This window comes from Symphalangus syndactylus, chromosome 3 (genome assembly GCF_028878055.3).
Source record: "Symphalangus syndactylus isolate Jambi chromosome 3, NHGRI_mSymSyn1-v2.1_pri, whole genome shotgun sequence".
NCBI lineage: Eukaryota > Metazoa > Chordata > Mammalia > Primates > Hylobatidae > Symphalangus > Symphalangus syndactylus.
This window is the reverse complement of record NC_072425.2, coordinates 73,822,474-73,842,591: the sequence shown is the minus strand read 5'-3', so window position 1 is coordinate 73,842,591 and position 20,118 is coordinate 73,822,474. Positions and strand designations below refer to the sequence as shown.

Here is a 20,118-nt window from a genome sequence, read left to right as displayed (position 1 = left end):
CTTAAACTTGGCTTTCTGTGTCTCCCTGTCGTATTGGCAGTCTCTTTTTCCAGGTGAAAGGATAAATTATTTCTAGACCAGTTCAGTACTATTCTTGGTCACTTGTTATCATCTTTTCCAGTTACTAAATTTGTAAGTAAATGGTAAATGTATGCTTATATAATGATTTCTTGCTCTAATGTTTGGATCATACTTAAAAGGAAAAAAAAGGCTGTATTCCTTCTTCCTCCCAAATTCTTACCATCCTGTTCTTTCTTGTTAGTCTATATTATTTTTCAGGTACATCTTTAGCAGAGAAGCTACAAAAAACCCTACCTTAGAGATACTTTACATGCCTTCTAATCATACAAGTGATGTGAGCAAATGCAAAAGGCAGCTCAAGGGATTTCAGAAAAGAGAAAATAATATTGCAAAGCAGAGTCCTATGGGGAAAATAAAGTAACGAGAGGGATTTTAATAATTTATACTCAGTGAAATCTAACTGCAAAAATCCCTTTGAAAATTAGACAAGACATTATTGCTGGAAGGCTGGGTCATTCAATTGGATGAGCGACTTTTTTTAAAGGTTTGGGTTGGTGATGACTGGGATTGAGGGACAAAGGCATAGCTGCCTCTTTAGAAAACCTCACACTTCCTTCAGGGACAGAGATTAACTTAAGGTGAAGGAGAGAATACTCGAAGTCATTGCTTTAGAAAAACTCAAAACATTTGATTGAACGTGAGCAACAACTATCTCGCTGAAGAAGACACATTCAAAGTGTCTACTTCTAATCTTCTGAGTTTAGTTTTCAGGCAATTTTCAGCCAGGATGAATTAGACAAAACTGGAAGTTTCAAAGGAAAGAGAAATGGGTTTGTTGAGGGTAGATCTACTACGATGGCACGGAATGGGTAGACCAGTGGAAGATACAACCTCAGGAAAGTGGTTGTTGAGTTGGGAGTACAGATTGCAAGTGTTTTCTCCCCTTGTTTTGAAAGAACTACAGGCCTCACCCACTCAAGTAGATGAAAAGTCCTTCATTAAGGTGGTATAGAGATGGGAGGAAAGTTTGCAAGGGCCAAAGGATGGAGATTTTGATTTTTTGTGTGTTATTTTTATATCCTTTACTCATTCTTAGCAAAGGTCCAGCAGGTGAGTAGGTACATTATAAGTAGCCCCAAAACCTTTGCTTGGCCTTTCAAAGGAAAAATAAAAAAGTAGTCACAGGATGCCTAAGGGCAATTCTAGCCAATCACTTCCTGTGAGATGAAGAAATCATACTGTATTTTTGACTTCACTTTGTAGCTTTCTCTCAATATGTCCTGTGGACTTTGGTGAAGAATTGTTAGCAAGTGGTGATAGTGGGCATATGTGTGTGTGTGTGTATGGGCACATATGTATGGGGCAGGGGCAGTGCCATCTTCTGTTTTATTTTTTGGAATTAAAACATCACTTTCTGGGATGGATTTAAGGGTTCAGAACTCAAGCTACCTCTGAAGGAGATAATATGGGGCAAAAGAACAAGCACTTGGCTAAGATTAAACAGAATCTCCCTATACTTCATTCTTCTTGTCTTTATATGGGAATAAAACTATATTATAATAATAAAATAATAATTTTTTGATGGAATCTCACTCCGTTGCTCAGGCTGGAGTGCAGTGGCACGATCTTGGCTCACTGCAGCCTCCACCTCCCGGGTTCAAGTGATTCTCCTGCCTCAGCCTCCCAAGTAGATGAGATTACAGGTGTACGCCACCATGCCTGGCTAATTTTTGTATTTTTAGTAGAGACAGGGTTTCACCATGTTGACCAGACCAGGCTGGCCTTGAACCCCTGACCTCAGGTGATCCACCCACCTTGGGCCCCCAAAGTGCTAGGATTACAGGCATGAGTCATTGTGCCTAGCCTGTAATAATAAAATAATAATTCTATTTCATAGAATTGTTGTGAAGATTAAATGAATTAAGATGCACTGAAAGTATGCAGCAATGCTGTGTACCTAGTCATCACTAGCTCATGACTATTATTATTTTATGATTATTAATAAAAGGAACTGAACTTTAAACCTAGCTCTTCACTAACTGCCAATATAGCTCTCATCGCCTTGTAGTTCGGCTTCCTCATCTGTAAAATGAAAATAATTCTACCTGATCCATACCTACCAACATTTTTTTCCCATCCAACGAGATGAAAAGTGTGAAAAAATATTCTGGAAAAAATAGAATGTTAGAAGAATGGAATGCATATTTATATTTTAGTCCCTGTTTTTAGAAAATTTGGAGCTATGCTTACTTACTACACTCTATGTAATGCTAGATGTGACATTGTATCAGGAGCTGGTGAATGAAGATTTACTCTTGTGGTCAGTCAGGCAGCATGGAAACCAACTCCCCAAACAGTGAGGGGCATATGGAAAAATACAGGTAATGGCATAAATCCACTTGGCACGGGGAAAGCCGAGAGTTCCACTACCCAAAAGCATTATGACCACCAAAAGCATCTAAAAGCACGGCGATTGGAGAGAACACCACAGCTGCATCATGAATAGAAGCATCAGAGTTAACAGACACACACACACACACACACTGTTCTGAAATGAGTGGCGCCTGATAGGGAGAGGAATACTCTGGCAGCTCATGCAAAACGGAGGCACTCTCTAATCACAGGAAGCAGTCAAGACAGGGCCTCCGACCTGCAGTCGAGAGGGTTCTTACCTTTTTGACATCCCTGACCAAGTGGTACAATGTATTTGAGGGCCCATGTCTCTGAAAACAATAAAGAAGAATCAAACAGTTTTGCTAGTCAGGGGCTCTAGTTGGCAAGGCAAGAAGGATCTGGAAGGAAGGGCTCTGGCTGGTGGAGGGCAGTTCATTAAGATGGACCTTGTTCTAGTTGCTCAGTGTATCTGCCTTTTCTTTCTTTCTTTTAAATTGTCCCCATTTGCAGATGAAAAGCTTTGTCAGTGATTTTTTTTTTTTTTGATACAGGGTCTTCTGTTACCCAGGCTGGAGTGCAATGGCATAATCACAGCTCACTGCAGCCTCGAACTCTTGGGCTCACCTTAGCCTCCTGGGTAGCTGGGACTACAGGTACACAACACCATGCCCGGCTAATGTTTTTGTTAAAAAAAATTTTTTTTAGAGATGGGGTCTCACTATGTTGCCCAGGCTGGTCTTGAATTCCTGGCCTCAAGCAATCCTCCCACCTCAGCCTCCCAAAGTGCTGGGATTATAGGCATAAGCTACCATACCGGCCATACCTGTTTCTTCTAAACAAACACGTTGGCAGACTTTTGAATTGTATTTCCTCAAGCAAATGTATTTGAGGTTCTAGGTTCAAACTTTGTAAGGGAGGTTGTCAGCTCTGTTGACAGCTAGGCCAAAATATGATGGAAGAAGCCAGTTTTGCAGCCGGGGGCCGGGATGAGGGTGGGAGAACAAAGGGACTCATTGACCGCATTGGAAATACACTTGGACACTCTGCCGTCGCAACTTGTTTATTACCCATCATGAATGAGAAATTGTCCAAGAAAAGGGTTGGCCAACTTTTTCTGTAAAAGGCCTGAGAGTAAATTAGACTTTGTGGGTCACACAGTCTTTACTGAAACTGTTCAACTCTGCTGTTGTAATGTGCAAGTAGCCATAGATCATATGTAACAAATGAGCTTGGTTATGATTCAATGAAATTTTAATTATGGGCACAGAAAGTCAAATCTCATATTATTTTAATGTGTCATAGAACATAGCATTTTTCTTTTGATGGTTTCAACCATTAAAAATGTAAAAAAAAAAAAAATCTTAGCTTGCAGCCCATACAGAAACAGGCAGCAGGCTGGATTTGGATGACAGTTTGCTGTAACTTGATTTAAAGAAAAAGCCACAGGCTGTTTGGGAAAAAGAGAGTTTTGTAAAAAAGATGGATGTTTGTTTGAGGTAAATATAAAGTGAAATAAGTTGCCATTCTATTGTCTTTTAGGAATAGGAATGTCAGATAAAATCCAAGATGCCTAATTAAATTTGAATTTCAGATAAACAATGTACAATTTTAACCTAAGTATATCCCATGCAATCTTTGGGAAATTTTAACCTAAGTATATCCCATGCAGTCTTTGGGATATAACAAAATTGTCTGTTGTTAATCTGAAATCCACATTTAACTGGACATCCTGTATTTTATTTGCTAAATCTGTTGAGACAATTAGAGAATCTAAAATAGTGATGGCTTTTTTTTTTTTTTTTTTTTTTAAGTTAGTCTCACTCTGTCACCCAGGCTGGAGTGCGGTGGTGTGATCTCAGCTCACTGCAACCTCCGCCTCCAGGGTTCAAGGGATTCTCCTGTCTCAGCCTCCAGAGTAGCTGGGATTACAGGTGTACACCACCATACCCAGCTAAATTTTGTATTTTTAGTAGAGACGGAGTTTCATCATGTTGGCCAGGCTGGTCTCAAACTCCTGACCTCAAGTGATCCATCCGCCTTGGCCTCCCAAAGTGCTGGGAGGCCACTGCGCCCAGCCAGTGGCAAATTCTTAAGCACTGTTGCAACAATTCAAGTACTGAGACAGGTCTATGAACTGCTGCAATGACTTGCCCACTCATGTGGACATGCCCATCAGAACTCTTTTTCCACTGAGGGGATGCTGGATTGTGCAGTGATTCAGCCTACAGACTCTGGAGTCAGAGTGCCTGGCTCTACACCTCTGCTGCTTACTGGCTCTGAATGTGGGCAAGCAACTTAACTATGACTCAGTTTTATCATCTTTAAAATGGGAATGATAGTATCACTTTATCTGATGGGGTTGTTGTGAGGATTAAATGATATAATGTTTACAAAGCTATTAAAAATGGTGCTTAATGCCAATCAGTGTTAGCTATTATTATTACTGAGGCTATTTACTGTTCCTAATCCTCAACAAAGTATTCCGGGAAGCCACCACCAGCAGATTGAAGTGATCAAACTTACTGGCCTTCCTCAGTCTAGAATTTTCCTACCCACTCCCACACCCCAGTCTTTGGAATAAATTACTCCCTTGATTCTCTAATTGATAGGCCATTCAACGCTTGTCTTTATTTATTTTTTTAGTTGAAAACCCATTATTCTTTCTGAAAGTCTCAGTATGCTGAACCAAGAAAAGTCTGTGGAGAAAACAGAGACCAGGAGACATTCTGCTAACCTGTTTCTATTTTTTGCAGATAGTGCCAGCGTGGCACCATCTAAAAACTACTACTGGCTGGGGACAGGAAATAAGCTCCATCCTGCTTGCCCTCTGCGTGATGGGACAGAGACGTTGTGAAAAATGAGGGGTAGAATAATCTCAGAGGCAGAAGCTTGGGTTCAGTACTTACTGGCTTCTTTCTTAGGAGTTTTGTGACCTTGAATTCTCCTTGGCCTCTGCTATGGTTTGAATGTTTGTGTCCTCTCCAAAATTCATGTTGAAACTTAATTTCCAATGTACTAGTATTAAGAAGTGGGGCCTTTAACGTGTATACTTGTGTTGTAATGAACCTGCACGTTCTGCACATGTATCCCAGAACTTTAAGTATAATAATAATAATAATAGAAAAGAAGTGGGGCCTTTGGGAGGTGATTAGGTCCTGAGGGTTCCTCCTTTGTGAGGGGGATTAAGGTCATTACAAGAGAAGCTTCACATAACATTCAGGCCTTTTGCCCTCTGTCTCTTCTGCCTTGTGAGGACACAGCATTTGTCCCTTCTGGAGAAAGCAAAAACAAGGTGCCATTTTGGAAGCAAAAAGCAGCCTTCGCCAGACACTGAACTTGCCAGAGCCTCGATTTTAGACTCTCCAGACTGCAGAACCCAGAGAAATAAATTTCTGTTGTTTATAAATTATGCAGAACCCAGAGAAATAAATTTCTGTTGTTTATAAATTACTGAGTCTCAGGCATCTTATTATAGTAGTACAAATGGACTAAGACAGCCTCGCTTTCCTCATCTGTTAAACAGGGAAAAATTTCTGCTCTTTAAACTTCACTGGATTTTAGTATGAGCTCAGAGCCAATGCACTTAACTCGTGTGAATGCTCTCAATAACTTCATAAACAGTAGTTTCACCTATGATTACTCATTGGTATCCCTAGTGAGTAACTTAACAAATCATTACTAAGCTAAAAAACAAAACAAAACAAAACCAAAATTTTTGAGTGACTCAAAACAGAGATATTTTACCTTTTCTTCCACTTTATAGCTGAACTATGAAGAATGAACTTCATAGCTCTAAGGATAAAAAATGGCGCAGGATACCTAATCAGCCTTTTTTGATGCTTAGAGTTAAATCAATCCTCCTTTGCTAATTGCCTCTAACACCCTCTGGGCTTACAGAACAACATGTGTTCTCATCTCCAGAGCCTTGTGGCTTTGTATAAGAATATGAGAATGATACACTTAGGTTATGACATAACTTTTTGCCTTAGATGCTGACAACTGAGCAATTAAAACAAGTGGAATCTTGGTGACTTGGTGTTTGTCATCTATGTAGGTCTAAGGGAGTATTTGTGATGAATGAACCATGCATTTGGAGGGGAGAAGGGAAAAGAATCACAGGCATATGGGGGGCAGGAGAAGGTAAAACAAACAAAAAAAAGAAAAGAAAAAGTGCCGTAGTTTGGCCCTACCGTATTGTACAATTCCTCTAGTCTGGAGATGGTGAGAAAACGGTGCATGCTTACTCCATTCTCTATGAGTAATTTCACAAAATCCACTCTGTCCAGAACTAAGGCATCCAACATGGCTTGCTCCAGAGATCCCACCTGCAAACCAAGTCACTGAGTTAGTCTGCCCCAGGGTCTATCTAGGGATGCAGTTCTTTAGTATTCACTTGAACAGCTTATAAACGGATGCCTTTGACATCTGGTAAACCTTCAGCACATCTAAGAACATGCTAGCAAGACTGTTCACAGATCCACTTTTGGGACAGCCACAACCTCTCCCATGTTTGGGGGCCTGTCTTTGCAAATAGAAGTCAAGCATTTCTAGTTCCAAAAACTATTTCTTCCCTGAATCTCTTGTACTGGATCCCAAGAAGGTGCAAGGGTTCACAAGGTTTTTTCCCTTGAAATTATCTGATCAAACTTCTCAACACCAGTGAAGTGTCAAAGGGGGCACTTTGCTGTCTTCATTTTTGTTATCCTTAGGCTCTGAGGGAGACCCCAGGCCGACTTGAGAAGAGGGACCAAAGTCAACAGACCAAAGGCCCTAAATCAATGCTGGGTCTCTGTGTAGAAGCAAGACCACAAAGATGTCACCTAACTGAAAACAAAACAAAACATAACAGAACAACCAGCCTACTTTCTGGATTTGCCCGTGGCTTAGATTTTTATTTAACTCATTTCACAAAAATGTCACAGGGTCTAGACTCTGACAAATCTTTCCATGTTAGCAATCCACCAGCACCGAATGAAGACAGGGGCTCCATCCCAGGCAGAAACTCTCTACGGGAAAGGAAGGAGTAAGATAAGGCCTGCCGGTGAGTGCTGTGATTCCAGACACAGAAACCAAGTTTCAGGCTGCTGGACTGCCTCCCGTGGATGCATACATATTCCACCTGATGGCCAATCTCTCAAATTTTTATTTTTGGTAAAGTCAATTGAGGGAAGCAAACCAAGAACAGTTATATAAAGCATTGGTTTCCTCGTGTTGTTCTTTGCAAATAGGGAGGACCTGTGCTCAGCCACCAGGACCAGATGGCGACTACAGAGGGAAGCCTGCTAATTCTGCATCCTGAGGTGTGACCCTTCCCTTTGCCCCCATCAAAGACAATCAGAAGCAAATTAATAATTCTACCCCTTCCTTAATTTTAGTTAATACAGATTTGTCTTATATTTTTTCAGGTGTATTCAAATAAATGGCATCATTTGAAGCTGAAAATTGCTACTAAAGACAACTCATAGAATGGAAATATTTGGAGTTGGGTTCAGTTGAAATTTCCACTAGATGGCGGTGCTTTCCTAAATATGAGAAAGGGAGCCCAGGACAGGGACTTTGCTACCAAGGAACACGTTCCATCTTAAAGAAAAGGCAATTGTTTTCTGAGCCGATCTCAGAGGCTTCTTAAACAAATACCCCTGCCCAACCAAAGTGGGCTTTTCATGGGAGACGATATATACTCTACCGGCCACTGTTGCCCGTAAATAAAGATCTGGCTGCGAGCGATGTCGACTCTGTTCCAGGCTAAAGCTAAGCTCAGTTGGTCTGGGGCCGAGGCATTGGCTCCTGTGTGAGGACAAATGGGAGAAAAGAGTGGAAGAGAGAAAACAACGGTCAGTTATTACACCAAGAGCACCTGCTCCATCCCTCTGTCATTAATGCCCCTATTCCCAAAGAGCCGACTTGGCTATACAGCAGGTTTCTGAAACTTGGTATTATTAACATTTTGGGTAACTCTTTGTCACGGGGCTCTCCTGTATATTGTAGATTATTATTATATTTTTAAAAATTTTTTATAAAGAAGGTCTTTGAAACTCCATGCTTTTTTGATATGTAATAATTGTACGTGTTTATGGTATGCATGTGATATTTTGATGCATGCATACAAGTTCATTGTAGATTATTAATAGCACAGCTTGACTGAACCCAGTAGATGTCAATAGCATTTCCCACCCCCATCCTTCCAGACACGATGCTCAAAAATGTCTCCAGACATTGCCAAATGCCCCCATGTGTGAAGGGAGGCAAAACTGGCCTGGTGAGCAGCACTGCTCTACGGTCTGGCTAGGCAAAGTGTGGTTCACAGAGCAGCTGCAGCAGCGCTACCCTGGCGCTTGTTTGAAAGGCAAGCCTCAGACCCTGTCCCAGACCCACTAAACCAGAATCTGTATTTTCACAAGATCCCAGATGACTTGTGCGCACACTCAAGTTTGAGAACCTCTGCTCTACCACACATTTTGCTTATGCTGGCCAATCTCTGGTTTCAAGGCATCACTTGAATAGTATTTTGCATGGGGAGGGTGCTCTCATCAACTAGTGTACCAACTTGCCACTTTCCTGAAAAAGAGTTAGGAAGGTCTTTTAACAGAGAGGCAAACCAGCGGCTTAGGTTTACTTTGGTTTGTGGGTAGAAACCATTGGAACTATTTCTCAGGTTCTCATTTTTCTCCAGAGTCTGTCTCTAGAGCTGTGCGGTTCACAGGTGGCTAAGTTTAAATTAATTAAAATTAAATAAAATTAAAGTTATAATTCCTCAGTCAGTCTAGCCACATTTTAAGAACTTAATAGTTCCATGTGGCTAGTGACTACTGAACTGGAAAGCACAGATATAGAACATTTCTCTCATCACAGGAAGTTTTATCGGCCCAGAGCTCATCTAGGTGACTGCATCCTGTACATAGAGGCAGCCTGCCAAGCAGCTGGAGGGGAAGCTGGAAATGGAGGCAGTGCAGTAACGAAAGGAACATTAGGCTCCAGGCAGGGGGCCCAAGTGAGAGTCCCTGTGGGTGTGTGGACTCCTCTCAGCCACTGTTGATTATCTGCGAAATGGAGGCAATAAATATCCGGTTTATGTGGCTGGGGTGTGAGACTGAAATGAGACTGTATAAGTGATTTCTGTTTAAACAGGTTTTTCACAGTTCACCAACACCCTTAGTGCACTGAGGAAGAGACACCCCTAAATAATTGCCAAGCTTCATGCTGCTGGATATCTCACAATTGAGGAGGAGGATAAAGAGACAATCTTCCTCGTCTCAGAGTTTTTAAACATCAAATATGTGCTGGGCAAAGTATTAGGCACTTCCACATGTCATATGTAACATCCCAGTTAATCTGGGGACTGGGTCTTATTGTCTCCTGTCTCATTGAAACATATGAGACTACTGAGATCCAGGGAGGTTGAACAGCCAAAGATAAAATAGCTACTAACAGGGTAAATGGAACAAGTATTCATCAAACTAGAGGTGAGAGTCAGATCCAGAGAATTATTCTTCATCATCGCTGCTTCTGATGTTTAGGAAAGAAATATAGCAAATGTGTACGCTGTTCATTCCTCTGGGTTCGCAAGCAGTCAAGGCCAGAAACAATGAGGAGGGGGGGCAGGGTTCCTGGTGGTTAACTCATATCAGTGATTCCCAAACTTTGCTGCACATTAGAATCACCTGGGGAGCTTTGCCCAGGGTGCATCCCATACCAATTAAATCATGTTGCTTGGGATGGGATCCAGGCGTGGATCTTTTTAAAGCTCTCCAGGTGCTTCCAATGTGCAGCAGAGGCTGGGAACTACTGCACTATGTGCCTCCTTTCCTGCTTACCCTCGCCTCTGCCCTCTGGGCTCTGAGATACTGACGTTATAAATTAGGCAAAAAATGTTTGCTAAGTGAACACTTCTCAAATTTTACCATGCATAAGTACAATTCGGAGAACTTTTTAAGACACAGGTTCTTGGGTCCCAGCTGCAGACCTTCTGATTCAGTAGCTCTTGGGTGGGGCCTAAGGTTCTGTGTTTCTAACCAGCTCCCAGGTGAGGCCGCTGCTGCTGATCTGGGGCCACGCTTTGAGTAACAAGGCCCTCAAGAGCTGTGGTGCTCTGTTCCCTTCATAGGTTGAAGAGCATTTCTGATTCTGGTGTCCACACATTGATGGGCTTATTATCGACCACATACTTGGAGTAAATTTATTAGTGTTTACAATGATGAATATCATTTCAGCTTTCATGTGGAATTTTCCATTAAAAATTATCTGCTCAGGTAACTACAGGGACTGCACACTCATACCAGGATAACTGGCATACACAAGTGATAAGTAGAAATGTGTCAAAATGTTCTGTCATCAATTTGGAGAGGAAAAGAAGTGAAAGCTCATTGCTATTGCATTTGGAAAGGTAGCACTTTACATGTTTCTTTGCTTCTTTAGCTGGTCTACTGGTTGGTGCTGACTTGCTGGAATGGTTTAATCATTCCCTTTGCCATTTGTATGTTACAAATTAGTATGTCACCCAAGTCAATAATAGCAGCACGAGCCTGAACAGGAACACATAGCAGGAAGCAGTTATTGAGGTCAAGGTGAGCTACAGGCCTGAATGTAATTAGGCAAGTGTCAAATGAAAGCATGAAACCAATGAGTCTTGACTTTCAAAAATTGAAAATACATCACTCAAGAATGGCCGTGGGTGACAGTTTGGATCAGTGGTTCTCGGCTAGGGTGACCAGCTGTCCAGGCTTGCCCAGTGTAGTCACAGTGTTAGCATTTAAATTCCTGCACTCTGGGAGATGTGTCAATCCTGAATAAACCTGGTGGCTGGTCACCCTATTCTCAACTATGGCTGTGCACTTGGAATTGCCTAAAGAGCTTTAAAATATACTCATGCCTGGGGCACACCCCCACAGATTCTAGTTTAATTGGTCCTGGGCACTGCAGTTTTTAAAAGTTCCTCAGTGATTCTAATGTGAGGATAAAATTAAGAACTTCTAGTGTAGATAGCATATGTTCATTCATTCACTCATTCACCTGTTCATTTATTTATGCCTTCAAAGATACTGATTTCATGCCTCCTCATATGGGAGGCAGTATGCCAGTATGAGGACCAAGATGTAGAAAGCAGAATACTTTGTCTTGAGAGATTACAGTCTAGAGGAGAAGTCTGTAGTTAAATTACATTATTTCGTGCAGTAATTCATTTATCTCATCAACAGGTATTTATTGAATACTCTCTCTGCTGGGAACTGATTTGTCATTGAACGTCCAGTGACAAACAAGGTAGCTAAAGTCAACCTCTTCACAGAGCTTACATCCTACTGGTGGTGGGGAAGTACTCGGAAGTAAGCAAATAAACTCATGAACAGCATACTTTCAGATTGTATAAGTGCTGTGAAGGAGCAGTGCCACTCCTAGAGTATGCGGGACCTGTGCTTATACAAACAAATCAATGTAGCAGAACCATTCTGGCTACCCGATCTTGCATGTCCCCACAACAGAAGTATTTTGCCAATTGCCTGGAGCAATCTGCTGGCCACGCTGCCCTCCTGAAATGAGGGCTGAACACGGAGTCATTGGACAACCAACGACAAAAACCACATGATTATCTCAATAGATGCAGAAAAGGCCTTCAATAAAATTCAACACCCTTTCATGCTAAAAACTCTCAATAAACTAGGTATTGATGGAATGTATCTCAAAATAATAAAAACTATTTATGACAAACCCACAGCCAATATCATACTGAATGGGCAAAAGCTGGAAGTATTCCCTTTGAAAACTGGCACAAGACAAGGATGCCCTCTCTCACCACTCCTATTCAACATAGTATTGGAAGTTCTGGCCAGGGAAATCAGGCAAGAGAAAGAAATAAGGGGTATTCAAACAGGAAGAGAGGAAGTCAAATTGTTTCTGTTTGCAGATGACATGATTTTATATTCAGAAAACCCCATTGTTTCAGCCTCAAATCTCCTTTAGCTGATAAGCAACTTCGGCAAAGTCTCAGGATACAAAATCAATGTGCAAAAATCACAAGTATTTCTATACACCAATAATAGACAAACAGCCAAATCATGAGTGAACTCTCATTCACAATTGCTACAAAGAGAATAAAATACCTAGGAATACAACTTACAAGGGATGTGACGGACCTGTTCAAGGAGAACTATAAACCACTGCACAAGGAAATAAGAGAGGACACAGACAAATGGAAAAACATTCCTTGCTCATGGATAGGAAGAATCAATATCGTGAAAATGGCCATACTGCCCAAAGTAATTTACAGATTCAATGCTATTCCCATCAAGCTACCATTGACTTTCTTCACAGAATTAGAAAAAAACTCTCTTAAATTTCATAAGGAACCAAAAAAGAGCCTGCATAGCCAAGACAATCCTAAGCAAAAATAACAAACCTGGAGGCATCACACTTCCCATCTTCAAGCTATACTACAAGGCTACAGTAACCAAAACAGCATGGTACTGGTACCACAACAGATATATACATCAATGGAACAGAGCAGAGGCCTCAGAAATAATGCCACACATCTACAACCATCTGATCTTTGACAAACCTGACAAAAACAAGCAATGGGGAAAGGATTCCCTATTTAATAAATGGTGTTGGAAAAACTGGCTAGCCATAGGCAGAAAAGTGAAACTGGACCCCTTCGTTACACCTTATACAAAAATTAACTCAAGGTGGATTAAAGACTTAAACATAAAACCTAAAACCATAAAAACCCTAGAAGAAAACCTAGGCAATACCATTCAGGACACAGGCATGGGCAAAGACTTCATGACTAAAACACCAAAAGCAATGGCATCAAAAGCCAAAATTGACAAATGGGATCTAATTAAACTAAAGAGCTTCTGCACAGCAAAAAAAAAAAAAAAAAAAAAAAAAAAAAAACTATCATCAGAGTGCTCAGGCAACCTACAGAATGGGAGAAAATTTTTGCAATCTATGCATCTGACAAAGAGCTAATATCCAGAATCTACTAGGAACTTAAACAAATTTACAAAAAAAAACCAACAACCCCATCAAAAATTGGGCAAAGGATATGAACAGACACTTCTCAAAAGAAGACATTTATGCAGCCAACAAACATATGAAAAAAAGTTCATCATCACTGGTCATTAGAGAAATGCAAATCAAAACCACAATGAGATACCATCTCACACCAGTTAGAATGGCCATCATTAAAAAGTCAGGAAACAACAGATGCTGGAAAGGATGTGGAGAAATAGGAACACTTTTTCGCTGTTGGGAGTGTAAATTAGTTCAACCCTTGTGGAAGACAGTATGGCAATTCTTCAAGGATCTAGAACCAGAAATACCATTTGACCCAGCAATCCCATTACTGGGTATGTACCCAAAGGATTATAAATCATTCTATGAAGACACATGCACACATGTTTATTGAAGCATTATTCACAATAGCAAAGACTTGGAACCAACCCCAATGCCCATCAATGAGAGACTGGATAAAGAAAGGGTGGCACATATACACTACGGAATACTATGCAACCATAGAAAAGGATGAGTTCATGACCTTTGCAGGGACATGGATGAATCTGGAAACCATCATTCTCAGTAAACTAACACAGGAGCAGAAAACCAAACACTGCATGTTCTCACTCATAGTGGGAGTTGAACAATAAGAATACATGGACACAGGGAGGAAAACATCACACGCTGGGGCCTGTTAGGGAGTGAGGGGCTAGGGGAGGGATAGCATTAGGAGAAATATTTACTGTAGATGATGGGTTGATGGGTGCAGCAAACCACCATGGCACATGTATGCCTATGAAACAAACCTGCATGTTCTGCACATGTATCCCAGAACTTAAAGTGTAATAATAATAAAAAATCAGTGGAACTGAGAGTTGGTTTTTTGAAAAAATACATAAGATTGATAGACCACTAGCTAGACTAATAAAGAAAAAAGAGAGAAGATCCAAATAAACACAATCAGAAATGACAAAGATGACATTACCACTGACCCCACGGAAATACAAAAAAAAACAAAAAAAACAAAACAAAAAAAACCCCAAAACCCTCAGACTCTATTAGGGACACCTCTACGCACAAGAACTAGAAACCTAGAGGAAATTGATAAATTCCTTGTAACATATAACCTCCCAAGATTGAACCAGGAAGAAACTGAATACCTGAACAGACCAATAGCAAGTTCTGAAATTGAATTAGTAATAAAAAATGTACCAACAAGAAAATGCCCTGGACCAGAGAGATTCACAGCCAAATTTTACTAGACATATAAATAAGAGGTGGTACCAATCCTACTGAAAATATTCCAAAAAATTGAAGAGGAATGATGCTTCCTTAACTCATTTTATGAGGTCAGCATCATTCATAACCAAACCTGGCAGAGACACAATGAAAAAAAGAAAACTTCAGGCCAATATCCCTAATGAACACAGAAGCAAAAATTCTCAACAAAATACTAGCAAGCTGAATCCAGCAGCACATCAAAAAATGTATCCACCATGATCAAGTAGGCTTTTTTTCTAGGATGCAAGGTTGGTTCACCATACAAAAATAAATAAACGTGATTCACCACACAAACAGAACTAAAAACAAAAAACGCATGATAATCTTCATAGACAGAAAAAGCTTTCGACAAAATTCAACATCCCTTTATGTTAAAAACCTTCAACAAACTAGGCATTGAAGGAACATACCTTAAAATAATAAGAGCCATCTATGACAAACCTACAGCCACCATCGTACTGAACAGGCAAAAGCTGGAAGCATTCCCCTTGAGAACTGGAACAAGACAAGGATGCCCACTCTCACTACTTCTATTCAACATAGTGCTAGAAGCCCTAGACAGAGCAATCAGGCAAAAAGAAGGAAATAAAAGGCATCCCAATAGGAAGACAGGAAGTCAAACTATCTTTGTTCACAGACAATATGATTCTATACATAGAAAATCCCATGGTCTATGCCCAAAGGCTCCTAGAACTGATAAACAACTTCAGTAAAGTTTCAGAATACAAAATAAATGTACAAAAATCAGTAGTATTCTATACACCAATAATGTCCAAGCTGAGAGACAAATCAAGAATGCAATATCAGTCACAATAGCTATAAAAAGAATAAAATATTTAGGAATACCTAGCAAACAAGGGAGGTGAAAGATCCCTATAGCCAGAATTACAAAACACTGTTGAAAGTAATCGGAGACAACATAAACAAATGGAAAAACATTACATGCTCATGGATAGGAATAATTAATATTGTTAAAATGGCCATACTACTCAAAGCAATGTGCAGATTCAATGCTATTTGTATCAAACTACCAGTGTAATTTTTCATAGAATTAGAAAAAAACTGGCCAGGTATGGTGGCTTATGCCTGTATTACCAGCATTTTGGGAGATGGAGGCAGGAAGATCACTTGAGCCCAGGAGTTTGAGACCAGCCTGGGCAACACAGGGAGACCTCATCTCTATAAGTAATACAAAATAGTTGACAGGCATGGTGGCATGTACCTGTGGTCCCAGCTACTTGGGAGGCTGAGATGGGAGGATCACTTGAGCCTGGGAAGTCAAGGCTGCAGTAAGCCATGATCTTGGTAGCCTAGGCATTAGTGTGAAATCACATCTCAGAAAAAAAGCAAAGGAAAACCTGTTCTAAAATTAATATGCAACCCAAAAAGAGCCTGAATAGCCAAAACAATCTTAAGCAAAAAGAATAAAGCTGGAGGCATCACTCTACCTGACTTCAAACTATACTACAAGGCTACAATAACAAAACCAGCATCATACTAGCACACACACAAAAAAGACACATAAACCAGTGGAACAGGTTAGAGAACCCAGAAATAAAGCCACATACCTACAGGAATCAGATCTTAGACAAAGTCAACACTAACAAGCAATAGGGCAAGGACTCCCTATTCAGTAAATGGAGCTGGGATAACTGGTTAGCCATATGCAGAAGATTGAAACGGGATCCCTTCCTTTCACTATATACAAAAATCAACTCAAGATGGATTAAAGACTTAAATATAAAACCTAAAACTATGAAAATCCCAAGAGAAAACCTAGGACATATAATTCTGGACATAGCACCTGGCACAGATTTCATGACAAAGACTCCAAAAGCAATTGAAACAAAACCAAATTAGACAATGAGACCTAATTAACCTAAGGAGCTTCTGCACAACAAAATAAACTATCAACAGAGTAAATGGACAACCTAAAGAATATGAGAAAATATTTGCAAATTATACATCCAACAAAGGTCTAATATCCAGAATACATAAGGAACTTAAATAAATCAACAAGTAAAAACAACCTCATTTAAAGATGGGCAAAAGACATGAACAGACCCTTTTTTTTTTTTTTGAGATGGAGTCTCGGTCTGTCACCCAGGCTGGAGTGAAATGGCTCAACTCAGCTGACTGCAACCTCTGCCTCCCAGGTTCAAGCAATTCTCCTGCCTCAGCCTCCCGAGTAGCTGGGATTACAGGTGTTTGCCACCATGCCTGGCTAATTTTTGTATTTTTAGTAGAGCCAGTGTTTTGCCATATTGGCCAAGTTGGTCTCAAACTCCTGACCTCAAGCAATCTGCCAGCCTCGGCCTCCTAAAGTGCTGGGATTACACGTGTGAGCCATCACACCCAGCTTAACAGATACTTCTTAAAAGAAGTATATATATATGTGGCCAATAATCATGGGAAAAATGCTCAGTATCACTATCATTAGAGAAATGCAAATCAAAACCAAAATGAGATACTATCTCATGCCATTCAGAATGGCTAGTACTAAAAAGTAAAAAAATAACAGATTTTGGTGAGGTTGCAGAGAAAAGGGAATGCTTATATACTGTTATAATAAGCATTATTATAGTGTAATAGGAATGTAAATTAGTTCAGTTCCTGTGGAAAGCAGTCCAGAGATATCTCAAAGAACTTAGAACTACCATTCAACCCAGCAATCCCATTACTGGGCATACACTCAAAGGAATATTAATTATTCTACCATAAAGACACATGCACATGTATTTTTATCACAGCACTTTTTGCAATAGCAAAGACATGGTGAATTGGATAATTCATTAATGGTGCCCATTAATGGTGAACTGGATAAAGAAAATATGGTATATATACACAATGGAATATTACACAGCTTTAAAAAAGAATGAAATTGTGTCCTTTGCAGCAATATGGATGCAGCTGGAGGCCATTATTCTAAGCAAATTAACACAGGAACAGAAAACCGAATATCAATGTTCTCACTTATAAGGGGATGCTAAACATTGAGTACACATGGACACCAAGGGGAGAACAAGAGACACCGGGACTTACTTGAGGGTGGAGGGTGGGAGGAGGGTGAAGACTGAAAAAACTACCCAGTGAGTACTATGCTCACTGCTACCTGGATGATTGATGAAATGATTTGTACACAAAACCCCAGGGTCATGCAATTTGCCCATGTAACAAACCTGCACATGTACCCCTGAATCTAAAATAAAAGTTGAAAGAGGAAAAAGAAAGTCTAAGGCCAGCTCAATTTTTCCCCTCACAAAAGACTTGATCATTTTGCCTGGAGGCCCAGGGTATCCTTTATTTTTCTCTGAAGTTTAGTAACTTTATTACGATCTTTCTGGGCATTGATGATTGTGGGTCAGTTCTTCCTGGCATAAGGTGGCTCCTTCAATATCTAGATCAAGTTTAATATTTTTTAAAAATGAAAACATATCTAAATTATATTTTAAATTATGTAATTATGTTTTAAAAATTTGTTTTGATTCATTATTTTGGTTTCTTTCTTTGGAGACCAGTTATGCTTTTGTTGGATCTCCACTTTCTGTCATATAATTTCTCTTTAATCCCCATGAAATCTTTATTTCCACTTCATTTCATTTTTGTTCACATTTCTATCCTCTGTGTCCTGCACTGGGTTTTTCACAATGTATATTTGATCTTGCAACATTTCTCATTTCATCTGCAATTCTGTGATGATTCCTCCACTTCATTCTGGAGTGCTATTCATACTTTATCTCCTTTTGCTGCCTCATCTACTCTTATCTGAATTTTGGTATTTCAACTTTTAAGTATTTCTTCATAGATGAGTGCTTCAATAAGATAAAAATTTTTTAAATTTTGTGATACCTACTTATTCATAATGTTCATCTGTTCCCCAGAAAAATTTTTCTCCACTTTTTGTCGCAAAGTTTTTATTGAACAAAAGTAACACGACAATAAAAATGATACACATATGAAAGTGAACGAAGATCTGCAGTATAGAAAAGATGTGTACAAAGAGACCAACATTCGGGTTATATAGTTCTGTAAAACTTTAGCCATAGCAGTTTAATACTGATCAAGCAGACACATAAAAAGGGGAAAAATTTATTTAATGCTTTTGAAACTTAGACTTACTACCCAGAAACATTTTTATAAAAAGTATTATTCTTTTGTTAATAGATTTTGCTCTTTTGTTATTCTTTCTTAGAATATCTCTGTATGCAGTCTATGCTAATCTCTTTTTTATTATTTATCATTTAAATGGGCCCAGGATAGCATTTCAGGCTACTTATTAATTATCACAACTGGAAGGCTTCCTGTAATCTACTACAATGTCAAACTCCCTCCTGCAAGCATGGCTTATCTGCATAATTCAATACGTGGCCCACCGCCTCTATTTCTGTGTACTAAGTCAGGGACAGGAGGGACTCCTGCCACCATCCAACTCACTCTTGTTTTTGCACATACTGTTCCAGACAAAGGAAAGAACTTTGCATCTTGGGGTGTTACTCATATCCAGGAATAATATTTTTGTTGGTGCTTCGTGAGGACTCCTACTGTTAATTTCTATCTCCTCTGCTTTCACCCCTTCCTCCTTCCTCCTGCATAGCTCCTACATATACAAACATTTTGGAATATAGTTCCTAGCTTCACCAAACATGCAGTCTGATTGTTTTTCTTTCTTTCTTTTTTCTTTACTATTTCTTGAAGCTTTCTAGGAGAAGAAGAGATGGATGAGTTTAGGTAGTCATGTCTACATTGGAAGTCCCGAAGGATTTTGTAGGCAAAAGAGTGTCTTGCTCAAAGCTTTGCATTAGTATTATTAGTATTCCTCTAACTGAAATATTGGGAATGGATAGTAATGTGCTCAATAGGAAGGAGGGAAGACCCTTCAGAGGCCACTGCAATAAATCAAAGAAAAAATCCTGAAGGCCTAATGTTGCTGAGCAAGGAGGAAAATGAATAGATCAACATGGGATTGACATGACAGATATTGTGGAGGCAAAAAATGCTCAGAATTGGCAAGCATTTTCTTGGACAAAGGGAGGAATTTGGAGGAGGCTTTGAACCTAGATAATTGAAACAACAGTGGGTATATGAACAGAAATAGGAAAATCAGATAGAAATCAGGTTTTGGAGGAAAGATGATTACTTTGTTTATATTATTATTATTATTATTTTTAAGACAGTTAATTTGATTGAATTTGAAGTGCTAAGTGACGCCTGAGGGAGTTGTCCAGTAGGCATTCAGAAAGGAGTGGGCAGGGAGGGAAGCCAGGGTTGGAGGCAGACCTAGAGTTATTCATGTAGATGTGACATTTGAAACCATGGGACTTTATGTTTGGCAGAAGGTAAAGTGAAGAAATAAGGACATCTAATGAAGAAGACAAAGGAGTGGTCAGAAAGGCAGAATACTCAGGAACTTTGACACCAAGGAAAGGTAAAAAT

General features: G+C 39.8%; 1 protein-coding gene across 23 annotated transcripts in view; it reads right to left on the bottom strand.

The window, feature by feature from the left end:
- TRPM3 (transient receptor potential cation channel subfamily M member 3) overlaps positions 1-20,118 on the bottom strand; it is a 943,194-nt gene that overhangs the window by 108,019 nt on the left and 815,057 nt on the right. For all 23 annotated transcript variants that reach the window (XM_055272296.2, XM_055272299.2, XM_063636996.1 and 20 more), the window contains 3 exons: positions 8,102-8,202; positions 6,606-6,740; positions 2,694-2,744 (listed from right to left, as the gene is read on the bottom strand). In XM_055272296.2, coding sequence (XP_055128271.1) covers positions 2,694-2,744; positions 6,606-6,740; positions 8,102-8,202 — 287 coding nt within the window. The remainder of the gene's footprint in view (positions 1-2,693; positions 2,745-6,605; positions 6,741-8,101; positions 8,203-20,118) is intronic.